Source organism: Equus przewalskii, chromosome 8, assembly GCF_037783145.1.
Source record: "Equus przewalskii isolate Varuska chromosome 8, EquPr2, whole genome shotgun sequence".
NCBI classification, from domain to species: Eukaryota; Metazoa; Chordata; class Mammalia; order Perissodactyla; family Equidae; genus Equus; species Equus przewalskii.
Window position 1 is genome coordinate 81,532,066 of NC_091838.1, and position 24,137 is coordinate 81,556,202.

General features: G+C 39.9%; 1 protein-coding gene across 48 annotated transcripts in view; it reads right to left on the reverse strand.

The window, feature by feature from the left end:
* The window catches only part of PTK2 (protein tyrosine kinase 2), a 279,886-nt gene that overhangs the window by 208,664 nt on the left and 47,085 nt on the right, over positions 1-24,137 (reverse strand). For 9 of the 48 annotated variants that reach the window (XM_070631044.1, XM_070631042.1, XM_070631043.1 and 6 more), the window contains one exon: positions 769-1,087. The exons of 36 other annotated variants lie outside the window; for them this stretch is intronic. In XM_070631044.1, coding sequence (XP_070487145.1) covers positions 769-868 — 100 coding nt within the window. In that variant the 5' untranslated portion in view covers positions 869-1,087. Of the gene's footprint in view, positions 1-768; positions 1,088-5,759; positions 5,849-24,137 lie in introns of those variants that run through there. 3 more of the 48 variants (XM_070631055.1, XM_070631058.1, XM_070631047.1) reach the window with 1 other exon arrangement.

Genomic DNA, 24,137 nt, shown 5'->3' on the forward strand with positions numbered 1-24,137 from the left:
CAAGTGGAGTAATACGATATTTAAATATATTTTTTAAAATAATAAGTATGTATTAAATTCTTCATTAAGGATTTTTCTCTCTCAGGTTAAATATTCACTACTACTTTAAGCAAAGCAGCTACATGTTTTCATACACGAATTAAATGGCATTTTTAACTTCTAAACATGCCTCCAAAATACTGTCTTGAATGTTGCAATGAAAATGCCATATTTTGTATTTATATTTTTAAATAATAAAAACCTTAACAACATTAAAATGGAAAATTGTTTATTCACAGTATTGCTGACCCTTAGTGACAAGCCCACCTTACAACAGGGAGTTTCAAATTAACTACACAATCTTTACAGTGAGTAAAGGAAATCAATTTTTGAAATAAGAAAATTCATGTCACTCTTTTTTCCTACATTCCTACATAAGTTAAAATTAGTTTCTTTATTCTTTAAAAACGTCCACATCACACAACGAATATGGATGTCTTGATTAAAACACAAAACATAAAACTTTAAGAGACATGAGACAGAGCATAAAAAAGATAGTTTACTCACTTAAAATGCATTTCCATAAAAATAATTTTATTTACTATTTGAGAAACTAATTGGTTTTATGCAATAACTGTATACCCATACCACATTAATTTCCATTTGTTACTTAAATTTAATTATAAACCTATTTGAAATAAATTCTGAAAAACTCTTACCCACCTTTTTAGTGCAAAAGCATGAATTTAAATAAAATTTAAACTGAACAGATTTTTAAGTTATTTATACCTTTAGCCCAACACATTGGAAACGGACTACAGCCGCTCTTCTCCATACAGATGGCAGCTGCCGGTCTCAGGGCCTCTCGGCCCGCCAGCTCCAACAACATAGACTCAGTCCTAGAGAGGGCAAGCCGGGAGTCGGTGCACCAAGGCCCAGTTCACCGCTCCCGCAGGATTTGCTTCGATGCACAAGCAAGACTAAACTTCCCCTGTGTGCGCCTTTTCTCAGAGCTTGAAGCAAAATTGGGGAGGTGCTCCTTCTGTAATATTTTCCAGCAGCTTGAAGAATGCCTCTCAGTTACAGAATCTTCTCATGCTTCCGCAATCTGAAACACAGACCATCCTGGCCAGATTAAGCTACTGAACAGAATGAAACCAGCTAGTAATGTGACCCCATGGGTCTGTGTTCCTACATTCATTCAGGGAAGGAAGGGAGAGGGAGGGGAGGGAGGGGAAAGGGGGAGGAGAAAAAGGCGGCCATTAGCCAGCACCTTATTAATATGCTAATCTCACCCTTCTGTTCAATTCATCTGACAGACTTCTGTTTACAAAACTGACAGGTGATTCCAAAATTGAGTAAACTGCAAATCTAGTCGGACCCAGACCATGTCTGTAGATGGCTCTTCAGACCATGTTTGTTTTCAAAGTCTTGCCTTTGGCATTTTAGCCGCCTAATTCTGACCTTACAGTTAAAAGAATTACCTTGATGAAACAAGAATAATTTTGAAAAAAAATCCTGATCAACAATAAAAACAAGTCTGTAAAAAACATGTCCATAGGAATTCTATTTTCGAGGCAAAATACTTTTCCAGATTGATACTTTAGTATTAAGCTTGTAAATTCATAAGACTATCTACAAAACACATAAAAACAAGAATTTGAGGTTGCCAGATTCTTTTAAAATCAGCTTAGGGAATACTGATGGATCCAAAATGCATGATTTCTTAGCTTCAAAATATAAGTGAGTAATAAACTCATACTGAAGAAGTAGGACAGAAAAATACAATCTAACAATCTGTACTAGAAACTTTAAAAAAAATGCAAAGTTACTCATTTTTTTCCATTCAAAGTGAGAGACAGTCAAGGTCATCTCAAAAATTTAGCTATTTGAACACATTCCACGTTAGCCGTAAGACAGTAAGTAACCAGGATGCTGGAGCTTCTGTTGTCTAAGCATACGTATACACATTCAAGCTCTACAGTTTTGCTCTCCTAATGTTTAAGTTATTGGTAGCAGTAAATCCCAGGAACTAGTAAAAAATCAAGTACTCTACTTAACTGTGAACATGACCAAGGCTTTATGAACTCACTAACTTCTGAAAAGAACTGAACGAAGGCGGAGAACAAGGTATGCAGCCGAGTCCAGTGACGCCCCAGCTGGTTTCGTTTCTAACACACTACTCTTGATGAGGGCTTTGTCTCCAGGCTCCTAACAGCAGCCAGAGCTCAAGTGACCTCTTATATGCCCCAGTGAAAACACATCATTCACCAGGGTGAACTCTGACCCCAGGCAACACTGGGAAGAACAAGGGCTCCAGAAAAACACAGGCAAGCAAGCTAGAAAAAGAACAGAAGAAACAAGCAGACAGACCAATTAGAAGACATGAAAAATACCCTCTGCTTCCACCATTACCGAAGAGAGGTCGGAGCCGAAGGCTACTGCTGTCATGAGAAGCAGCAAAGCGGCCCATGGGCAAGGCTGACACCTGGCTCAGCCCTGGGAGAATGGCGTGGGGTTTAATCTGAACCATCGACTAACAGACTGCACAACAAACCAAGCAAACTGTCAGTCTCTCTTGGAACTTATGATTCTCCAAAGTTAAAAAATAAAAGCTAGCTTTAGAAGTCACCGATGATATTCTACACACCAGACAGTGATGTCAACTGATTTTCACATCTTCTAAGCACAATCAGTGCTATATCTCTTTTAAAGATGAGTAAAGACAGGGTCGTACAAGTGTGAAGAGGACAGCAACACTGAGCCCACCCGCTACCCAGGAAGCCAGAGGTCTTCACACACACCACTCCCCGAAAAAACGTTTTTGAGCCAGCCTGGATAGATGCCACAGTACCACCTGCCCAGCAAGGAGAGGCTGGTGCAAGCAGGCGGCGGTGGAGACTGGGGCTAACGCAGGGGCAGGGGAGCAGGGGACAAGGGACAGATCTGGGAGCTTTTTAGGATGCAGGAAGTGAGTGGAGAATGAGGAAGAGGAAAAGCCGTTTCTGACTCTGGAGTAACCAGTGGATGGCAGCTTTCTCTCCCACCCCACCAAGCTAATTTATATTTTATTTCAATAGCCAAATATCACCTCCTGATGCACAAGATCCTGAGGGTACAGAAGATGACAAGATACAAAGAAGCAGAAGTTCCTCCACGCCAGAGAGCAGGGCGGGCTTCCCAGATGGAAGCAGCAGCCACAGACAAGTTAAGAACTGACCGGGCCACTGAGAAGCCAGAGCAGGCGACAGTGTGAGAGAGAAGATGACAATAAAAAGAGCAACTGTGTAGCAGCTACTGCGCCAGACGTGTTCACATATAAAACAATCCTGTTTACTCCTTAACGTAATCCCAGCAGAGCAGTTCCTCCCCGTTTTCACACAAGAGGACAGCAAGGTTCAGAGAGGTGGAGCAACTGGCCTGAGGTCAGAGCTGAAAAGTTACCTGAGTACTAGCTAGTTTGGTGATATCATTACTCCTATTTTCTTCTTGCTAAATATTAAAAACAAATTATGCTTTTAAATTTCCAATCCATGACACAGAATGAGAATAGCCTACAGTTAATGGCAACATAAGTGAAAAAAGTAAGCAGTCCTTTTATGCTTTTATGAAATTCTATATACTGATATAAAGGCCATCATTCATTTAAAAAGTTCTATAATTTTTAAAACAAACTCCTTATAGTATCAGTACAGTTGAAAGCGACTCCAAAAGTCCTACTTAACAAGGAAACTCTTAATTAAAATTTACAAGAACGATTACTCTTTGCTCAGACGCCAAACCTTAGTCATCCTGGACTCCTCTGTTTCTCTCTTACCTCAAAACAGTCCATGCAAAACCCGTTATCCTTGTCTTCCAAATATATCTGAACCGTGTCCTTCTGCCATGTCTACCGCCCCATGCCGGCCCAAGCTGCTGCCACCTCCCACCTGGGTCACAGCTACAGCCTCTTCTTGCAGCCCTGTACTCTCAAGCAGCAGCTGCACTGACCCTTTCAAAGTATCAATCACAGCACTTCACTGCTCTGCTACACTCGCCAACAGTTCCCCAGTTCTCCCAGAGCAGCCGCCTCCGTACTCAGCACGGCCTGCAAGGCCCTGTTCGAGGTGGCTCCCGCTCCTGTCTACACCCCACGTCTCAGCCTCATTTCCTCACTCCCTTGGTGTCCTTGGCTCCGACCACACACTCCCTGCTGTTCTTTCCCCATGCCACGCCTGCGCCTACCTCAGGGCCTTTACACTGCCTGTCCCTCTAGGTGGTACACTCTTGCCTCAGATATTCACATGGCTCACTCCCTTTCCTCTGCCACGTCTTTGCTCCAATGTCACCTACTCCATGAGGCCTGTCCCGACGGCCTCGTCTAAATGTGCATGGCCCGTGCCCTCGCCCTGCTTCACTTTCCCACAGCACTCACTCCTTCTGAAATACCACGAGACCTATACGCATACTGAGTTTACCGTCTGGCCGCCCCCACTACGACGCCCTCTCCATGGCGGGAAGGAATTTTGTCTGCTCTGGATATAGTGTCTCCAGGGCCTCATTCCTAAACTGGTCAGTAAGACAAGGAGGCCATATTCCACACATCCTTCTATCACCCACAGGTAACGAGGAGACGGCAGAGGGACCTTCTATTTTACTCTACAGGCCACGGCCACCGAGACAGCATCTAGATGGTCCAGATGTCAGGACTCGGCGCTAAGCTCAGTGACAGCACGGCCTGCCTCAGCCTTGGGCACTGCTTCACCTCCAAGACTCAGCGCAGGGGTTCGATAAATATCGACTGAATGAAGGAGTGAATTAAACAGTATGAAAACCTTGCTTTCTCAAGAATGTAAGAATGGAAAGAGAAAAACTGACATAAAATCTAAGAAAACCATGTGGACCAGCTCTCCCCATCCCACATAAAAGATAAATCACACAACTGTAGTGTTCTGATACTCCTATCAGAACTTCCACTGAGAGTGACTAGAGCAAAAATGACAACAGTGTGTGAGATTAGACAAACATTACCAGAAGGCTAACAAGCAACGCTATGAGCAAGATCAGAAAGCAGAAAAGGTAATGCCTGTATAATTTTGTCCAACCCAGCTTCCCTATAGAAACCTCAGCTTAATGAGAAAGTCACTGGGAAAGAACTATTAAGAAACAAACTGCTTATAAATGTCACCAACAGCAAATCACACAAATACAAGTCCGACTTTCCATCTCTCATATAGGTGCCATGCTTTTATCTGCTTGCCTTAAGTAATACCAAAACTTGAGGATACCACTTCTTCAAAAACTAAAGCGCTGGTAAATGCTTTTAGACCAGCCAACAGGAGGAATGTAAAAGAAAAATATAATTCATATTATACATACATAATTCAAAATTTATCTTCTCTTACCTCTTTTACATTTGCCTTAATCAAGAGTTACAGATTTAAATAAAACCAACACTTTCATAACATGGTAGCCTCCATTAGCACCTGATAATTACAATATACCCTAATTTCCAAAAGTCAGGTATCCTAAGCTTACTTCCTTTAGGACTCACAGAATCACCAGTTCTACATCACTGTGTCTCACTACTTCCACCACAAAAACAGAAATAATTTTTCTGAAAATTTTACTCTACCAACAAAAATTATGACTTGGTAAGGACTAAAGAAATTTAGTCATAATAAAGGATATAATCACCTTCTCAAGACAAATAGACAATAGGTCTCAAACAACATTCTCCAAAAGTTGATGGTATTGGTATTACTTGCTTTCCTCGCAAGGCTTCCTAACAATTACCCTACCTCCCCTCTGTTTCTCTGGAGGCACTCCGGGGAAGCTGAGGAAGGCAGTGAGTTTGTCACAGGAAGACGCAAAGCAGCCCCAGTTCTATCTGTGAGACAAAGAAAGAATCTTTCACCAGCCTGAACCTCAGTTTCCTCATCTGTAAAACGAGGACAATGACAGTATCACTTATTGAGTATTGACTACGTGCCAGTTACAAAATAGCACACTAGCAACACTAATAATAGTGAAAAATGATGATAATGATGATACCAAGTTAATGTTTACTATGTGCCAAGTCCTGTTCTAAGTATTTTTAAAATCCTAACTCATTTAGTTATTAATAACCAACCCCATGAGGTAGATTCCCTTACTCCCATTTCCCAGATGAAGAAACTGAAGCACAGAGAGCTAAGTAACTTGTTCAAGGTCACAGAACTTTTAAGTAGCAAAGCTGTAAATCAAACTCAGGCAGTCAGGCTCCAGTCTGCGTTGCTCACCAATCTGCTACAGTACCTTACACCTATTTTCTCAATTAATACTTCTAACAACCAGTGAAGGTAGATGATGTGACATGTGAACAAACTGAGGAACAGAGAAATTAAGTAACATACTAATATCACAGCTAACTGGTTAGTGGCAGGGCTGGGAGACGCGCCTGCACTTGAACCCCAGCCAGACCACACACCACCTATGACATCATCTACCTCCAAATGCTGCAATGGTTTCCAGAGAGAGTCAGGCCTCACTTGGCCTACAGAGGATGCCTGAATCACAGTGAGGTCCAAAGGGCCAAAGGAAGGAAGAGAAGAAACGTGCCCAGAGAAAGAACATGAGCTGGACCAGCTGCTCTCATCCCTGGGCAACAGGCTAATTCACCAAATCCTGCAGCTCATGTGACAGTCCTCTGGTGTCAGCAATCCTGCCCCAGTACAAATTCAGATAAAAGCCGTTGCAGTACATGCTGGACATGTGACCGGTACCTGAGAGACGCATCAAAATCACTAGGAAACAAATTTAACCGCTGAATTAAGCAACAGTGAGATAGATGAAATGGAAGGGAAAGTGCAACTCTAAAAAGCAGAAAATCCTGAAATTATTACTAATCTAAACAGTATTGAACTAGAGTATTTTCACAGACAATAATTAATGGCCATTTCTTATTTGTTTTGCCATATAGGACATCAAAGCTAAATTCTAGGTTTAGAAACTGTCGGGAGGTTAATCACCAACAAGTTTAAAAGAAAAATAAAAAGGCTCCTGAAATCTGTAATACAATACCACTTTGGTTTCCCAAATATAGTGCTAGAGGCATGGTAACAGAGGACAGGACAAGAAACTCACCGAAACTTTCCTCCTAACTATATAGGTTCTAAAACAGAGGGTTTTTCGTTTACATTGACCAAAATAACACAAATATCAAAACGCAATCAAGTAGCTTTTCATTTTAATGTTAACAGTGCTCAAATCAACTCTGAAGTTTTTATTTTACTAAACATGCATAGACACATCCAACTTACTTCATCACTTCATCACCGTAAATTGTTTTTAAACCTATGCATCCAATTTATCCCTACTCTGATCACTTGCCTTATTTAGCAAATAGCAACAGTACCAGAGGACTGCCTTTCCATGCCATGTACCTGAAGCAGAGACCACCTCCGGGCTGCCTGTTAGAAACCGGGCTTCACAGGGGCTGTCACACAGCTCTAGCAGGAAGGTGGGCTGGTGTGCAGAGGCCCCCTGGTGGCGAACATGAGTCTACTCTACAAACTACACACCTCGGCCAGAGAGTGAAAAATCAGCAATCCACACTTTACCCCTCACTATGACCTGAAAAAGGAAACTGTTCCTACAGTTTGACTCTTTGTTCTGTTTCCAAGAAATAGCAGTTGCATCTAGAATGAGTCCATTGCTTACTCCAGTCATATTCTGAGCAGAGCCATAAATGAGATCACTTCTCTTCTTCCCAAACACAGCCACAGAGTGGCTGGTTTTGTCAATTTCCCTTCTCTACGCTTTTAGTTTTGTCACACTGGTATCAACAGATATTATTCCAACTTAGCAAGTAATTTATGGAGACATTTTTTCAATTATACCTAAAATTTTAAGATGATTACCATTAAAACAAACAACCAGAAAATAACAAATGTTGGCCAGGAGGTGGAACCACTGTGCACCGCTGGTGGGAATGTAAAACAGTCCAACTGCTACGGAAAACAGTACGGACGTTCCTCAAAAAATCAAAAATGGAGCTCCCATATGACCCAGCAATTGCACTCAGGGTCTACACCCAAAAGAAGTGAAGGCAGAGTCTTGAACAGATATTTGCACACATGATCATAGCAGCATTGTTCACAGTTGTCAAGAGGTGAAAGCAAACCAAGTGTCCATCGATGGTTGACGGGAGAAGTAAAATGTGGTGTCTATACACAATGGAATATTACTCAGCCTTTAAAAGGAAGGGAATCCTGTCACACACTACAACATGAGTGATATTATGTGAAGTGAAATAAAAACAAATACTGTAAGATTCTACTTATTTGAGGTGTCTAAAGTAGTCAAACTCATAGGAACAGGAAGTAGAATGGTGGCTACCAGGAATGGAGGAAAGGGGGAGTTTGTTTAACAGGTGCGGAGTTTCAGACTTGTAAGATTAAAAGTTCTGGGGATCGGTTTCACAACAATGTGAACATAACACTGCTCAAGTCTATACTTAAAAACGGTTGAGATAAATTTTATGTTTTTTATCACAATAAAAAAACTTTTAAAGAATGTTAAAACCACTTTAAAAGAGTGAATCTCATTTATATTTTACAACAAATCAGCAAATATGATATAATTATGTCTACTTTTGTAGATGAGGAAAAAATGCTTTGAGATGTTAGGAATGTGCCCCAAGTGCCAGAGGCAGGGAGAAGAGAAAGACAATAACCAGTCCTTGACTGAGGACGCCACACCTGTCCCACACTGTACAAGGGGGCTTTACGTGACTCTTTAAAAAAGTTAATCCCTAATAACTTTGAGATGATGACTGACAGACCATTTTCAAGAAAGAGGAAACTCAGGCGTAGAGAGGTAAAGGACCTGGGATAAGTCAGACTTTGTAAACGGCAAAGCCACGTGGGGCTCCAGAGCCCAGATCATTTCATCTCAAAGCTCAAAGCCCAGTGGTGTACATTCCGTTTATTTCAAGTATTTCCTGAACGCCAACCTGGCCACATACTAGGTACGTGACCTCAGGCATTTTTTTCTAACCTCTCTCTATAACTTGGTTTTCTCATCAGTTAAAGTTAAAAACAGCATCTACCTTAAACAAACACACGGACAAGAGAACTGTTTAGTGGTTACCAGGGAGAAGTGGGTTGGGGGGTGGACACAAAGGGTGAAGGGGCGCTGACAAATAATAATGTACAAGTGAAATTTCACAATGTTGTAAACTATCATAACCTCAATTAAAAAAAAGAGCATCGACCTTTCACAGTTGTTCTAAGAAGTATTACAAACATGAATGGCTTTGAGAGAAAGTCATTGTTAGTGCATTACTCTGCATTTTCTGTGCTGGTGCAATGAGTTAAGCACTAGGGATCCCAAAATAATTGGGACAGAGTCTCAGCCCCTAAAAATTGCAGAGCCCAGGAGAAGACAAGCACGGAAGTCACAGTCCCCACCATTTCAGCTTCTGGTAGACTGGTCTATGAAAGCGCTAATAATCTCCCTTAAGGTTTAAGGCACTTTAAGGCTTAAAGGATCCACAGGTTTATTCGCAATACTGAAAAACCTGGAACAGCCTACATGTTCAATAGAAGAGGAACGAGTTAATAAAGTTTGGAAAATTATGTCTGCTGAAAATTTTTCACTGACACTGCAAAATACTCATTAATGAAAAAAACAATATAAAAAAGAGTAAGGCAACTCACAGTCCTAAAATACAAAGATTTTCAAAATATATATTTTAAGTAATAAAAAAAGGTATAGAAAAGTCTGTCTAGTGTGACATTTGGGGGTAAAGCAGAAGAAAAATACATGTACACATGCACTTCCTTATGTAAGCATAGAACACCTGTGGAAGGTTACACAACTATGAACAGAGATTCTTCTAGAGAGAGAACTGAGTAGGAAAAAAGCAGGTTTAAAGAGAGGAAGACTTACGATTCATTGCATACTCATTTGAATTTTGTACCATGTATATTTCTGTTCAAAATAATAAATGAACCTAAAAAGTAACTATTTTAAAGAAACAATATCTAGTAAAGCCCCCAATATGTAGCAGTTAACAATCCTTTCTAAATAACACACCACAGGTCAAATAACAAATCAAAAGGGAAATGAGAAAATGTTTAGAACAGAATCATAATAAAAACAGAACATGAGAATCGTCAGGATGCAACTAAGAGTACTTAGAGGGAAATTTATAACTTTAAGTGCTTATATTTAAAGGGTAAAAACATCAACTGTCTATGTTTTTACCTCAAGAAACAAGAAACATGAGCAAATTAAACCCTAAGTAAGTAGAAGTACAGAGAGAATAAGGAACAGTGTTGTGCATTAGAGCACAAGGCAAAAGCAAAAATGAGTTAATACTGATCTTTATTTAAAATTTTGGTATCTTGTTCATCATGGATTTTTTGCATTAATTTATTATTTTTAAAAATACTGCATTAAACTATCTTGATTACTGAGTTTCCTGGCAGCCCCACAACGCCTCACCAGAGTCCTGGCCCTGCCTACACATATGCAGTCCCACACTCCACTCTCTCCCACCGGCCCCAGCCTCAGGCCCAAGGCCCCCCGCACCCAGGGCATATCACCTAGGGCTTTGTGAAACTAGCAATATTTCTTCCCAAAGCATGTTAAATACAATCACTCAATTTTAAAAGTTTCCTTCTGAGAACAATAAAGATATTTAATGCTTCTTTTTCAAGGACCAGACTACAGTAACTAAAATGTCAAAGCTTTATCTATTTTATTTGAAACAGTTATAATGCATTTTTTACATTGGACCAGCAAACTCTGGAGTTCATAAATGTTTGAATTTAAATAAAGGAAGCAAGCCCTAAAAATGCGTTAGCAAAATCAACGCTCAATTAGGGATATTTCCGCCTCCTCTGACACAGGAGAAATCATACAATCATTCATTCGGATTCTAGTCCAAAGATCCTGAATAACAGCAGCAGCACTCAAACCCACAGCCACACGGAGCCCCATCAGGGCCACACAGCTGCAAAGGGGAGGGGAGTCTGTAAACGGCTGACTGACTAAAATCAGGAAATTAATCTCTAACAATTGTCGTGAAAAAATACATTTGAGATTTCTGCATCCAAGATGGACGCAACAGTGGCAGTAGAACAGCATTTCCTCAGAAAAATGTGAAAAGTGCACTGAATACAATAATCAGAGAGCTGGTCAGGCAGCGAGAACAAGAGGGCCTGAGACTTCAGCGCATGAGGAGCCACACAGGCTGAGCCGGTCTTCCGAGCTACTTTTACCTGTGGTATTTACCTGCGAACTCTGGGAACAAGACGGAGGCTGAGAACCCCAGCTCTGCACCCGCAGAAAACTGCTGCCAGAGGACAGAAAAATAAGCAAGGTTTTGGCAAGCTAACAACCTAAAAGCAAACGTAATGTATTTATTACAGAACATATTCAGCAACGAAAACGACTCATACTGGCACAGGCTACAACATCAACAAACCTTGAAAACAATACGCTAAATACAAAAGACCACATATTGTATGATTCCTTTTACATGAAATGTGCAGAATAGATCCCATGGCTGAGTAATTAAGTTCGTGCGCTCCACTTCGGCAACCCAGGGTTGCGCCCGTTCAAATCCTGGGCGCAGACATGGCACCGCTCATCAGGCCATGCTGAGGTGGCATCCCACATGCCACAACTAGAAGGACCCACAACTAAAACATACAACTATGTACTGGGGGGCTTTGGAGAGAAAAAGGAAAAATAAAATCTTTAAAAAAAAAAAGAAAGAAAGAAAAAAGAAATGTCCAGAATACGCAAATCTATAAAACAACAGAAAGATCAGTGCTTGCCTAGGGTTGAGAGTAAGGAGGAATGTAGAGTAACTACTAAGGGGAGGAGGTTTTGGGGTGGCGGGAAACTAGGAGTTTTATTTTTAATTTCTTGCACTTTTAAACAAGGGTGGATGAAAGAATTATTAGATTTATCATTTATCCTTTAGGAATTTTATTTATTTGTACTTCTCTCTTTTTCTTGATTGATTTTCTAGAGTCTCATTTCCAGATATCAACTGGTACCTTTTATTTGTTAAATATATTCCAAACTACATAAAATGATATATTCTTTTTTTTTTCACTTTAGCTAGCATGAGGTGAGTTTCTGCCATTTGCAACTCAAAGCCTCTTCACTAATAAAAATCACAAACCTAAGTCCTATAAACTAGCAACATTTCCAATCACCAAAAACCCATCCCAAAAGGGTTACTCCTAATTGTTCATGTGAGAATTATTTAGTGGGTACCTACTCTATGCCAAGCACTGTCCTGGACCCCATCAATCCCTCAGTGTTTGTAAAGACAGGGATATACGTGTGTAGGGTGTGCTGGTAAATATCTAACAACTGGCTCTGCAGGGAGTGAGGGGGAGAAGCCCCAACTTGTGGTTGTTGCTGATTTCTGTAGCATAAATATACCCACAATATTTGGTTTCAAGCTACCAATATATAGTATCAACCAGCTTGCAGCAGCTCTAGTGTAACACACACACACACACACAGTTACTTCACTTTTCTGTCCTCATGGAGTTTTATATTCCATCGTGGGAGAGAAATAACAATAAAATCATAAGTAATTAAATTATACAGTATGTTGTAAAGTGATAGATGTTATCTTAAAAATTACCAAGTTCTGCAGGGTAGGAAGAATAGGAAATGTGCAGATGGGAGAGTGCAGTTTCCAGCATTTAAATAAGGTGGTCAGGGTGAGCCACACTGAGAACTATATACACATGTACATTTGAACACTGAGATTCAAAACCATACTTTTATCATTATTATTATTATTATTATTATTTGAAATTTACAAGAGAATCACAAAGTACATACTCTCTTTGCGGCTTAGCATTTTTCAAAAATTATTTTGCGAAAAGCACCCATGTTGTGGCATGTGGGTTCATATTCATTGTTGGGTAGTACTCCATTATATTAATGTACTCTTGATGAACAGTGGGCTGTCTGGGGCTATACAAACTATGCTGTTATGACCAGCCTCATAGATGTCTTTTGGTGCACATGTGCATCCATTTCTGTTGTGTGTGCACCTAGGAATGGAACCACTAGGTCAAAGTACATGTTTAATTTTATTAAGTACTACCAAATTATTGTCCAAAGCAGATCTACAAATTTATACTCCCATCAGTTGTGTTTGAGAGTTCCCACTGCTCCATACCAGTCAAAAGCAAAAGTGAAACAAGCCTAACTTTCAAAGTGGTGGTATACCCTTAGAGAAGAGTTGTAAGGGACTCTGAAACACAGAAATTTGACTGCACATCCCAGGTATGACATATCCTCTGGAAAAAAAGAGCTGCAATGAAATCTTAAACTGTTTTTAATAATATAAATAAAACTAAGATGAAATAAAGAAGCCATATTCAAATGCATTCAGAGGTCTTGATTAATGCTAAGGTTGGTGTTGCTATTCTGAAACTATATACAAATTTCATAAACATGAATGATGAAGCAACTACATAAATATGCTAATGTTAACAACCAAGATTTTAAGCATAAGAGAAATGAGATACAAATATAAAATCAAAGAAGTAAAACATTTTAATCTTAAATTTAAATAGAAAGTATCAGGGAAAACAGTATGGAGATTCCTCAAAAAATTAAAAATAGAACTACCATACGATCCAGCCATTCCACTACTGGGTATCTATCCAAAGAGCTTGAAGTCAGCAATTCCAAAAGTTCTATGCACCCCAATGTTCATTGCAGCATTATTTACAATAGCCAAGACATGGAAGCAACCTAAGTGCCCATCAACTGATGAATGGATAAAGAAGTTGTGGTATATATACACAATGGAATACTACTCAGCTGTAAAACAGAACAAAATCATCCCATGTGCAACAACATGGATGGACCTTGAGGGAATTATGTTAAGTGAAAGCCAGTTAGAGAAGGATAATCTCTGTATGACTCCACTCATATGAGGAATTTAAAAATGTGGACAAAGAGAACAGATTAGTGGCTACCAGGGGAAAGGTGGGGTGGGGGGTGGGCACAAAGGATGAAATGGTGCACCTACAACACGAATGACAAACATTAATGTACAACTGAAATCACACAAGATTGTAACCTATCATTAACTCAATAAAAAAAAAAAGTATCAGGATAAACTCATGATTTATCTTTCTCTTTCTACAAAATACATATTTCCTATCTCTGTACCCTAAAAAGACCCAGAAGCAATAACATCCCAGCATTGACTACCAGAGTATCCAGATTAATACTATTCTAAATATTATTTCCCACTAAAAGGAATCAAGGCCCCTTAGAGAAGTGGCTATCAGGCCTGGCAAGAAATGTACAAATCAAGCCTGGAACATTTCATAGTGCCTATAAACAAGAAAACTATAAAAAATTACCAGAGTCATTTCAAAGGATACAAAAGACACCCACAAAGGGCAATCTGACCACCAAAAAGAATAATAATTGCAGTAAGTTAACAGTTATGTGTGTGTGTGTGTGTGTGTGTGTGTGTATACACACACATATATATACATACTACATACATATACATGTCATCTTAAATCCTGAGTTTATGACACTAAAAAGTAATTCTCACTTAGTCACCAATGGATACTGCTAGGGCACCAACTAACCCACTCTGAAAACTGGTTAAATAAAAGAATCATGCATTTATCCTACCTTGTCTGCTTAGGCTACATTTCAGGGTATCCAAATAGTTTTTAAAAAAATCAACAACTCCAGCAAATAAGTGCGGAAGGCATGATAAAATCAGATCACCACCGTTTCTGCAACTCTAATACAATGTAGGAAACCACCACCACCGGCTGCGAAAGCCAGTAGAGGGAAGAACCACGGCGCCACCTGAACAACTATCTCACCGTCCCTAAAAGGAGGCGGCGGAGCCAACAGCAGGTGCTCCTGCCCCTAACGTGAACCTCAGTCTAACTGAGCTTCTGGCAACCAGTTTCAAGAAACTTATGAATTAAAATGACATCACATGATACAATTAGCCCAAATTCAGAATGTGGGAAATTCTATAGACAAGTGATAGTTTCTTCAAGAATACCAACAAAAACTGTGATTTAAAAATAAAAGTGAAAGGATATAAAGCACGGAGTGAGAAAAGTTAAAGATTAGAAGACACTGTAGAGATATGCCAACCCACAGGTAAAAGGCTTTTTAAAAAGAAAATTGGGCAACTTTAAAAATTAAACATTACCTAGTTTTACTAGAGAAAAATTTTTAAATTACTTTCAATTATGTGAGGTATAATAAAGGTATTGTGATTACATTTCTTATCTCTTAGGGACACATACTGAACTTCAATGGGTGAAATTATACGATTATACGATGTCTGGAATTAGCTTTAAAATACTCCAGCAAAAGGAAAAATCTGGGAGAGAGGAAACAGATTAAACAAGAAAGGCAAAATGTTGAAATTAGGGTTCATTATCCGATTCTCTCTACTTTTATGTATATTTCAAACTTTCCACAAAAAGCTAAAAAAAAAGAACTGAAGGAAACCTACCAAACAAATTCATTTTTCTAACAGCCAATTTGAGTAAGTGAAGAGCGCTGCAACTACAATGTTATAACACATAACCATAAGTCTATAATCAATCAGATGTTAACAAAGCCTGATCACAACTGTTAAATATGCATAGCCAATCAGAACTGTGAGAGCTTTAAAGAAAGGGAGAGGTCAAAGCAACTTTTAAGTAGTACATAAATGTTTACTGCGTACCTGTTAGGAAAGCCATCCATAAATGAGAACCAAAATGGAGAAAAAAGCCAATGCTTTCACCCATGAAACGTCCCAGGAGATTGCTCCAGCACACATTACAGTAGACACTACTCTGGAAAAAACTGTTCACAATAACCACTCCAGAAGGGATCAAGAATCAGGATTACAATTCACCACAGGTGCAGTCCCCCTGGTCCCAGAGGTAAGCATATGTGTCTCATTGTAACTTATCCTGGAGGATTCTCTGAGAGCATAAACACCTAGGCTAAGATGCATTCGTGGCTCTCTGGCGAACCATTGAGCATGGACAGGTCCTCCCAGAAGAAAGCTACCTCACCTGCTTAGAAACAGGGTTATTCTATATTGGAGACAGCGATGACTCTGAGGGATTCAAAGGCGAGACCCAGTTCTAAACTGCCTTCCAAAGCCCTCTGTTTGAGACAGTATTCCAAACCCATGAAAGGGAAGTTTTTTAAACATGTGCTGACCACGTTTGTAATCTTAATTCTCAATACGTCCTTATTTTTCAAGAATAGGCCAGAACCATATAGTTCTATGAATTCAAATCTTTTTTTAACTAACAGGATCAACTATGGCGCAAACCAGAAGGAGGAGCAATGGACATTTTAATTTTTACACATCTAAATCCTCTGAAGAGGTCAAGGGAAGAAAGACACAGATAGATAAATGAACATCGTCCTCAATTCTCAGGGACACCCTGAGCAGTCACAAAGTCTACAGACGGATCAAAGGGGAGGCTGGGCAGGGAGCGCCGCTGGAGGAAAGAAGCCCCAACCAAAGGCAAAGGGAACCACTAGCTGGGGCCCACTTCAGCTGAAGTGCCAACTGTGGGGACGTTCCTGCCTCCTGCTGTCACATTCCAGGGACCTTCAGTTGATCTGAGGAAAGGGCCGGATCTTGAGCTAGCTCAAGGACAGCCTGTGACTAATTCTTCCGCTGGAACTCCTCAGCCCCTGCACACCTCCCAGAACCAGCGTCAGGAAGCAGCTCAGACCCTCGCAGTCTCACAGTCCACGTCACTCCTTTAGTGCGCTACAGTTCAAAAGTCACAAAGCTGGAAAGTCGAAACCCTGTACAAAATCTGCAACTTAAGTCCCACAGGAGTTTTAAATCCAGAAAATTATCTTTACCTGCAGCTCTTCAATCCATTAAGATAAAGGGTATTCTAGAGAACATTTTTTTAACTTCTAAGAAAAATAATCTTTTAGGGAAAAAACTTCTTTCAGTTAGTTAAATAAAGCCATTATACTGATTATTGCTCTTTTGGGATGTGGCCTTTCCATGCATCTTATAGCTAATAAAGTTGTTCATTCAAAAACAGAAAAATTATATATCAAACAGATGAAAAGATAATTAACAGCAACAACTGAAAACACCTGAATTCTGATCCTAGGAAAAAAATAAGACAACTACGAAATATAGGAACATAGACCTCCTGTAATACATGAGTTACTTAAATATATATATACCTAATTTGCACATTTTTAAAAAAATCTATTTTACTTCCCATTAAATGACTGGGGGAGAAAACCCAAGAAACTGCAAAAGTACGTAAATATTCTCTTTATAGCCATTATTGCATACTTTTATATTTATTTCCTGGGGAAATTGTAATTTACTGCAGTTGTGGTTTTAAGTATTTTCATATGTTTTGATGAAAATAAAGTTATGATATGAATCTGGCTATATAAAATGTGTTTAAATTATTTATGAGAGAATGTATTTTTTTCTTGCTATACATACATATAAAGTCTGGACATAATTACAAGTGGCTTAAAGGATACTCCTTTCACTGGCGTCCCTAAATGACTGTCTAAAACCACCTCTGAGGACAGGAATTTCCTAACGTGTATTTCCCAAGTCTTCTGTGGAAATCAAATACTGTCTTTCAGTAAACTATAGAAATATGAATTAATCTACCACGAATAAGGGAGAACACCAAAATCATAGCACCACCAACTGCAGGGTTTAATGTAAAATGTAACTACATATTCCAAGTCCCAAAATATATCAAGTACATTTACAGCTGTTTACATGTGACCTCAAAGGTACAATCTATACTTGCTACCATGGAATCTTCCCACATAGTAGTTGACTGAAATTATTTCTTCTGTTGAAAACTCTATCTTGTTCTTAACATCCTTCAACTTAGCTGATCTCCACCTCATTCTAAGTTACCTAAGAAGACAATGCACTCCTCTTCATATACGTCTATCCCAATCTACAGTAAACCCGTTTGTCTCCCCCAACACAAAGTCAGACACTGCAAACAGAAGGCACCCGTCACTAAGTCCACTGTGAAGTCAGCTGCACCTAAGGAAACACTGCCATTTGGGTAAATTCCTGGTAGCAGTCACAATATGTCCTAAAATAAAAAAGGCCATCGTGATTATCGTGTAAATGCCATACAAAAATTTGACCACGCTTTTTATCCTCCTCTTCCCAATAAAATCCACTTATGAACTGATTCCATTTTCATAATGAGAGTATTTCTGCATAAAAATCTACATGCTGGGGGGCTGGCCCCGTGGCTGAGTGGTTAAGTTCGCGCTCTCCGCTGCAGGCGGCCCAGTGTTTCGTTGGTTCGAATCCTGGGCGCAGACATGGCACTGCTCCTCAAACCACGCTGAGGCGGCGTCCCACATGCCACAACTAGAAGGACCCACAATGAAGAATATACAACTGTGTACTGGGGAGCTTTGGGGAGAAAAAAGGAAAAAACAAAATCTTTAAAAAAAAAAAAAAAAAAAACTCCATGCTGCCCTCCTCCCCTTTCAGATGTTCTTACTTAAATAAGAGTCAAGTGGGAAAAGGTAGGGGCTGAGGGCAGACAGAAAGGAGGATACATCTTCAACAGTCTCAACAAATTTCCGGACATTTGCACCATAACAGAGAATTATCTTCACTGCCTCGTAAGTAAAAGCACATTCTAACCTTTAAATCTAAAGATTTACTCTAAAGATTAAAAGCCACACTTAAGAGAACCAATAAGCTTTTATTAATTTTTAAAGATCTCATATATTACTTCAAAACTTTTTATTCAAGAAGTTTATGACAGAAGTTACGACAAAATTACACACACTAAGTTTTCTCAAATACATCACCACCACTGACATATTACCGTACAGTGGTGTTCAGCTCGGTAATGAAAGTGCAGCTCCAGAAGTGACCAAGTCTCATCCACCCAGTCCACCAAAAGATGGTAAACTCAGGCTTGATGGTCTCCATGTAAACACAGCAGGCAGCCTTCATCAACACTGCAGGTCCAGGACAAAACTATCATTTGAGGATGCCCAAATCTTTCCCAATTAAGTCTTAAGGACTAGTCTGGCCTTTCAGTCACATTCAGTCCCTCATTCTAGGATATGTCCTAATCTACGTCATACAGAGGGACCCAAACACCATTATTCTATCGGGCATTTTTATTTCAAAGCAGCTGTCACCAGTAGATAAAAACTATGTGGTATGTACACACTTATCCATTCCATGGTGTGTCACTTCATAAAACGTTTACATAATGAAAAACTATTTTAATACTCTTACTGTTTCAGCATTAACTACTGATGATAATCTCATTTTCACAAATTAACAAAGATTTTTTTAAAGAGAAAGACTGTTACTAAAGTTTACATCAAAAACTAGGAGAAGAGCCAAAAATAGTCCCAAACCTCCAACCAATCAACTGAAATTCCTTTGATGGATGAAAAGCCTTATACTATCATACACACTGTATGATTCTGTGACATGAAACCCTAGAACAGGCATCGCATCTGAGGTGGAAAAAATCCAGAAGTTGCCTCTAGGGGGACAGGGGTTGGGGAAGGGGCTGAGAGCATGAAGGAACTTGAAGGAATTTTCTGGGGAAATGATAACGGTCCATATTTCCCTAAGTGTTTGGGTTGAAAAGGTGTATGCATTTGTCACAAATTCAGTGAATGTATACTTGAGTTTTGTGCATCCAGTATATATATTTTACACTAAAAGGAAAAACATCACAAAGGAACAACAAACTCTAATAAATAACATGTATGCTGAAGTACTCAGAGTGAAGTATATTCATATCTACAATTTACTTTGAAATGTAAAAAATAAGATGGTTCTCTGGATAGAGGGATGGATGAATGGATATTTATGTCATAAAGCAAGGACAGTAACATATTACAGGTAGAATCTAGGGGGTGAGTAAATGGGTGTTAACTGTAAATTCTTACAAATTTGCTGTTTGAAAATTATCATAATGAAATCATGAGTACAAAAATGAGGATTAAACGATTTCAGAGGGAAAAAAATTGAGGCAAAACTGAGCATGGGCTTTCCATAATGGTCACACGCAGAGGGTGGAGCACCTCCCCTCACAGATAGTTATAAAAATCAGACAAGTTCATTAAAAACAACTATTTGAAGGAACTGGAAAACGACCAAAGGCAGGAAAGAACTTGAGCAGAATTTACTCTCCAAACTGCCCCTGCATCTGGTACAAACTGTGGGTCTGTCACTTTCCTGCCTGGCAAGACTCCCTAAGCCCCAGCTCTGGGAGGGCAAGACCGCAGCCATACTGTACCATCTTAATACGTAGCAGAGTGGCTGTAAATTTAAGGGGAAAATCTTGGAAACAAGAGGGCCGCAAAATGCTGAGATCCAAATCTGAACATAAACATTGCCCAAATCTCTGGCAGACTGTGCAACTAAGCATATGCTGGAGAAGCCAGAAAGCCCAGGGGCACAACTAGAGGGGAGGGCACCACCCTGAGAAAGAGAGCTGCCCTCGCTGACACCTGCCAGTTTGCTGTTCCTCTGACTACAGGTGTTTCCCAACCCAGGGCCAGCTCTGGTGGCAGAAAGCAAAAGCCTCACTGGCATGAGGTCTCAAAAGAAAGAAATGGGGGCTGGCGGACCAACTGAAATTTAGGGGAGGGATGCTGGAAGAATGGGGACACCAAGATAAACCCCAAAATCTGACAATAAATTCTATCCAAACCCTTGACTGACTACAAAAGTGCAAAGGTGCATGTGAGACCCCCCCCCCACGGGGCCAAGCTTAAAAACAAACAAAAAGCAGCAGTTGGAAGCGAATAAAACTGATCGGAGACATCATCAGCTGAATATAACAAGAAAGATTTTTCCATCTTGAGTACAGGTGTGCATGCACGCGTGCACACAACACACAGAAAGGGCCAAGAAGCAGTAACACCCTGGTGGCAAATGAGCACACACACCTAGCACCCAGACCTTGGCTTCTAAATTCCATTTCCCCCTAAAAGGAACGAGGGCTACTTCGAGAAACAGCTGAATCCATGACAAGGCAAAGAAACTACGAGAAATTCTGGGAATGTGTTACTGTGCCAAAAAGGAAGAAAAAGCTCAAAAACTAATGGAGACATGTCAAAAGAACACAGGAGATGATCTGTGGGGATGGCCAAATCGGGGAGAATTCTAGCGTCAAAATGAGTAATGACAGTAATGGATTATAAGCCACTGAATCAAGTAAGAATCCCTGAGGATGCCAAACTGATAGTGGTACTGGCACTGAATGAATGGATGAAGGAAGGAAGGAATAAATGAACAGAGGAGGGAAAACCCTTCCCTACAGTAGAATGCCGGCTGAAAAATGAGAAGAAAGGACAGCGTTAGGAGCTCACCGTTTCACAATACCTAGTAATAACTGTCTCAAGCAAGACTCACCAGTGGGTGACCGAACTATCAGTCTGAGAGTTTGAAAGGTCACACAGTCCTGAATATCTGCCTACAGATTATTCCTTAATTATAAAGGATGAATGCTAACTTCAGAGTGGAGAAACTTGGCAGACACCATCCTAACTTGATCACCTAGCATCAGTAATTCTCAAATTTAGAATACGTCAAAATCATTGTGAGGGATTTTAAAAACACAGCCCCAAACCGTAAGTTTCTGATTCAGCAGGTCAGGAGCAGGGCCCAGGAACCTGCGAGTCTCACAAATTCCTAGGTGACAATAATAGTGATAATGCTGAGCCAGGGACCATACCTTGAGGACCACTGACTTAAGTCATTAAAGTTAACGTCATCAATAATAATTGAACAAACTGGCATCATGCGCCATCCTGAGAGGGATACGACAGGTATGAGAAAGGATATAAGTCCTGAGAAAGACACATATTTCTGTGATAGTCCTGCCCCAAAAATGCATCATCTTAATTTAATCATGAGAAAATATCACAGAAACCCAAACTGAAATATGACCTACAAAACTAGTCTCTATCCTTTAAAAACATCAATGTCCTGAAAGAGAAAGGCTGAGAAACATATCCAGACTAAAAAGACAAAGAGACATGACTAAATACCACATGTAATTCTATACTGAGTCCTGTAACAGGGGAAAAACCACCACAATTCACGGGGCAACTGGAAAAATGTGCACATGGACTGTATACCAGATAACATGCGGCAATGTTAAATTTTGTAAATTTGATAATTATATTGTGGTTACGTCAACACTGACTGAAGTATTTAAGGGTAAAGGGCATGATGTCTGCAACTTACTCTCAAAGGGTTCAGTAAAAAATAAATGTGTGAGTGTATGTACATATATCTATATCTGTATCTATATCGAGAGAGAGAGAGAGACAGAGAGAGGAGAGGGAGAGAGAGAGAGGGAGAGACTGCACAAGCGAGCACACGCAGGCGGGGAGGGAGGGAGGGAGGGCAAGCAGGCAAATTCGACAAAATGTTAAAAACTGGTGAATCTCAGTGAAGGGTATCTGGAGGTTCACTATACTACTTCTTACAACTTCTCCATAAAAGAAAAGAAAATACTCATTTACAAAAGCAAAAACAAGGAGCAGAAAGGGTGCTGGAAGGGCTTTCAGAGGCAGCCAAGCAAACAGCCTGCTATTGAGGAAAAAGGCAAAAGTTGTGTTATTGCATATTGAAAATGACAGGTGTTCACAGTTCATACTGAGGATCCTGAGTCACCCAGAAAAGCTAAAACTGATTTTAATATCTTTTAGCAAGTTTTGCTTAAGAAGATCTATTAAGTATTCTTTGAAAAATGTAAGAAAATAAACAAGGTTAAATACTTTTTAGAATTTATGCTCTATCGTACTTCTGTTCTATATAAGCAACTTTTCAACTGCACAGGAGCCACACTGTAGAAACTTCACACAGCAGACTCAACATGGATAGCGCCACCACAACACACAATTCAACTGAAACGAACACAATGCGAACTGCGACCCCACGTCCATGTAGTTGCAGCGACGACAACAGCGCCAGGACTGCCATCTGGCCAGCAGCACCTGGACACGCCATCAACTGGAAGAAGCACCCTAGCACTCTTCTGAGCCTCTAAACCAGAGGTTCCTGGAGAAAACACAAGCTTGCGTCAGACGATACAAACACAAGGCGGAACCATGCCAATCTCTCTTCTCTTTCTAGTAGATATTTACTGTGTGATCACCACCCAAAGGCTACCACGCAGAGACTGCAATAAACGGGTCTGGGCACACAGTAATTTACAACCTACCACAGACAGGAAGGTAGGCCTCAAGAACAGAGAAGCATGTCAGTAAAGAAACAAACACCAGCTCAGGGGGCTCCTCTTATAACGCTCCTCGTTATATCACTGATTCTATTACAACCACACATTATAACATCCTTTGATCATAAAATAATGAAGAGCTCGTCATTTAAATAATGGCCTTATTTTCTAAAGTCAAACAACTTTCGATTTTTAAATGAAAATTAAAACACACACAACTTTCCATTTCATTCTCCTCCCTGCCCGCTGTTGTGGCTTTCCTAAACAAGGGTTTGTTGGAAAAAAAAATGCTAAATAACTGCTCCAAAGGACATCAAAAAGCACCACAAAGTAATAGCAAGCAACTCTCTTGCAAACTTTTAAGAAACTTTATTTACAATCACAATAAAGCCTTAAGTTCAGTGACGCTAACTTGTATTATTTTCTGTGTACCTTCTTATTCTAGCAGATTAAAACACAGTCATGCGTTGCTTAACAAGCAGATGGTCTGAGAAATGCATCATTAGAGACTCCATCGTTGTGCAAACATCACAGAGTGCACTTACACAAACCTAGATGGTAGAGCCTACTACACAGCTAGGCTCTATGGTGTTAATCTTACGGGACCCCTGTCGTGTACGTGGTCTGCCGTTGACTGAAACATCATCATCGGGCGCATGACTCTGTCACTGTACTCTACAATTACAGCTGAGTAACTAAACAACAGAGCTGAAGACTGCACAATTAAATTTGTCTCATTAATTAGAGAAAACGTTTTTTATTAATTTTTAGAGCTGGTAAAACTATATTTCTCCAGAGCTCAAGAGCTTGAATCCTAAAGGATTCAAGGAAGGAATCCTAAAATAAGTTAACTTTTAAAATCTTTTATTTATGCGAACTACATGACAC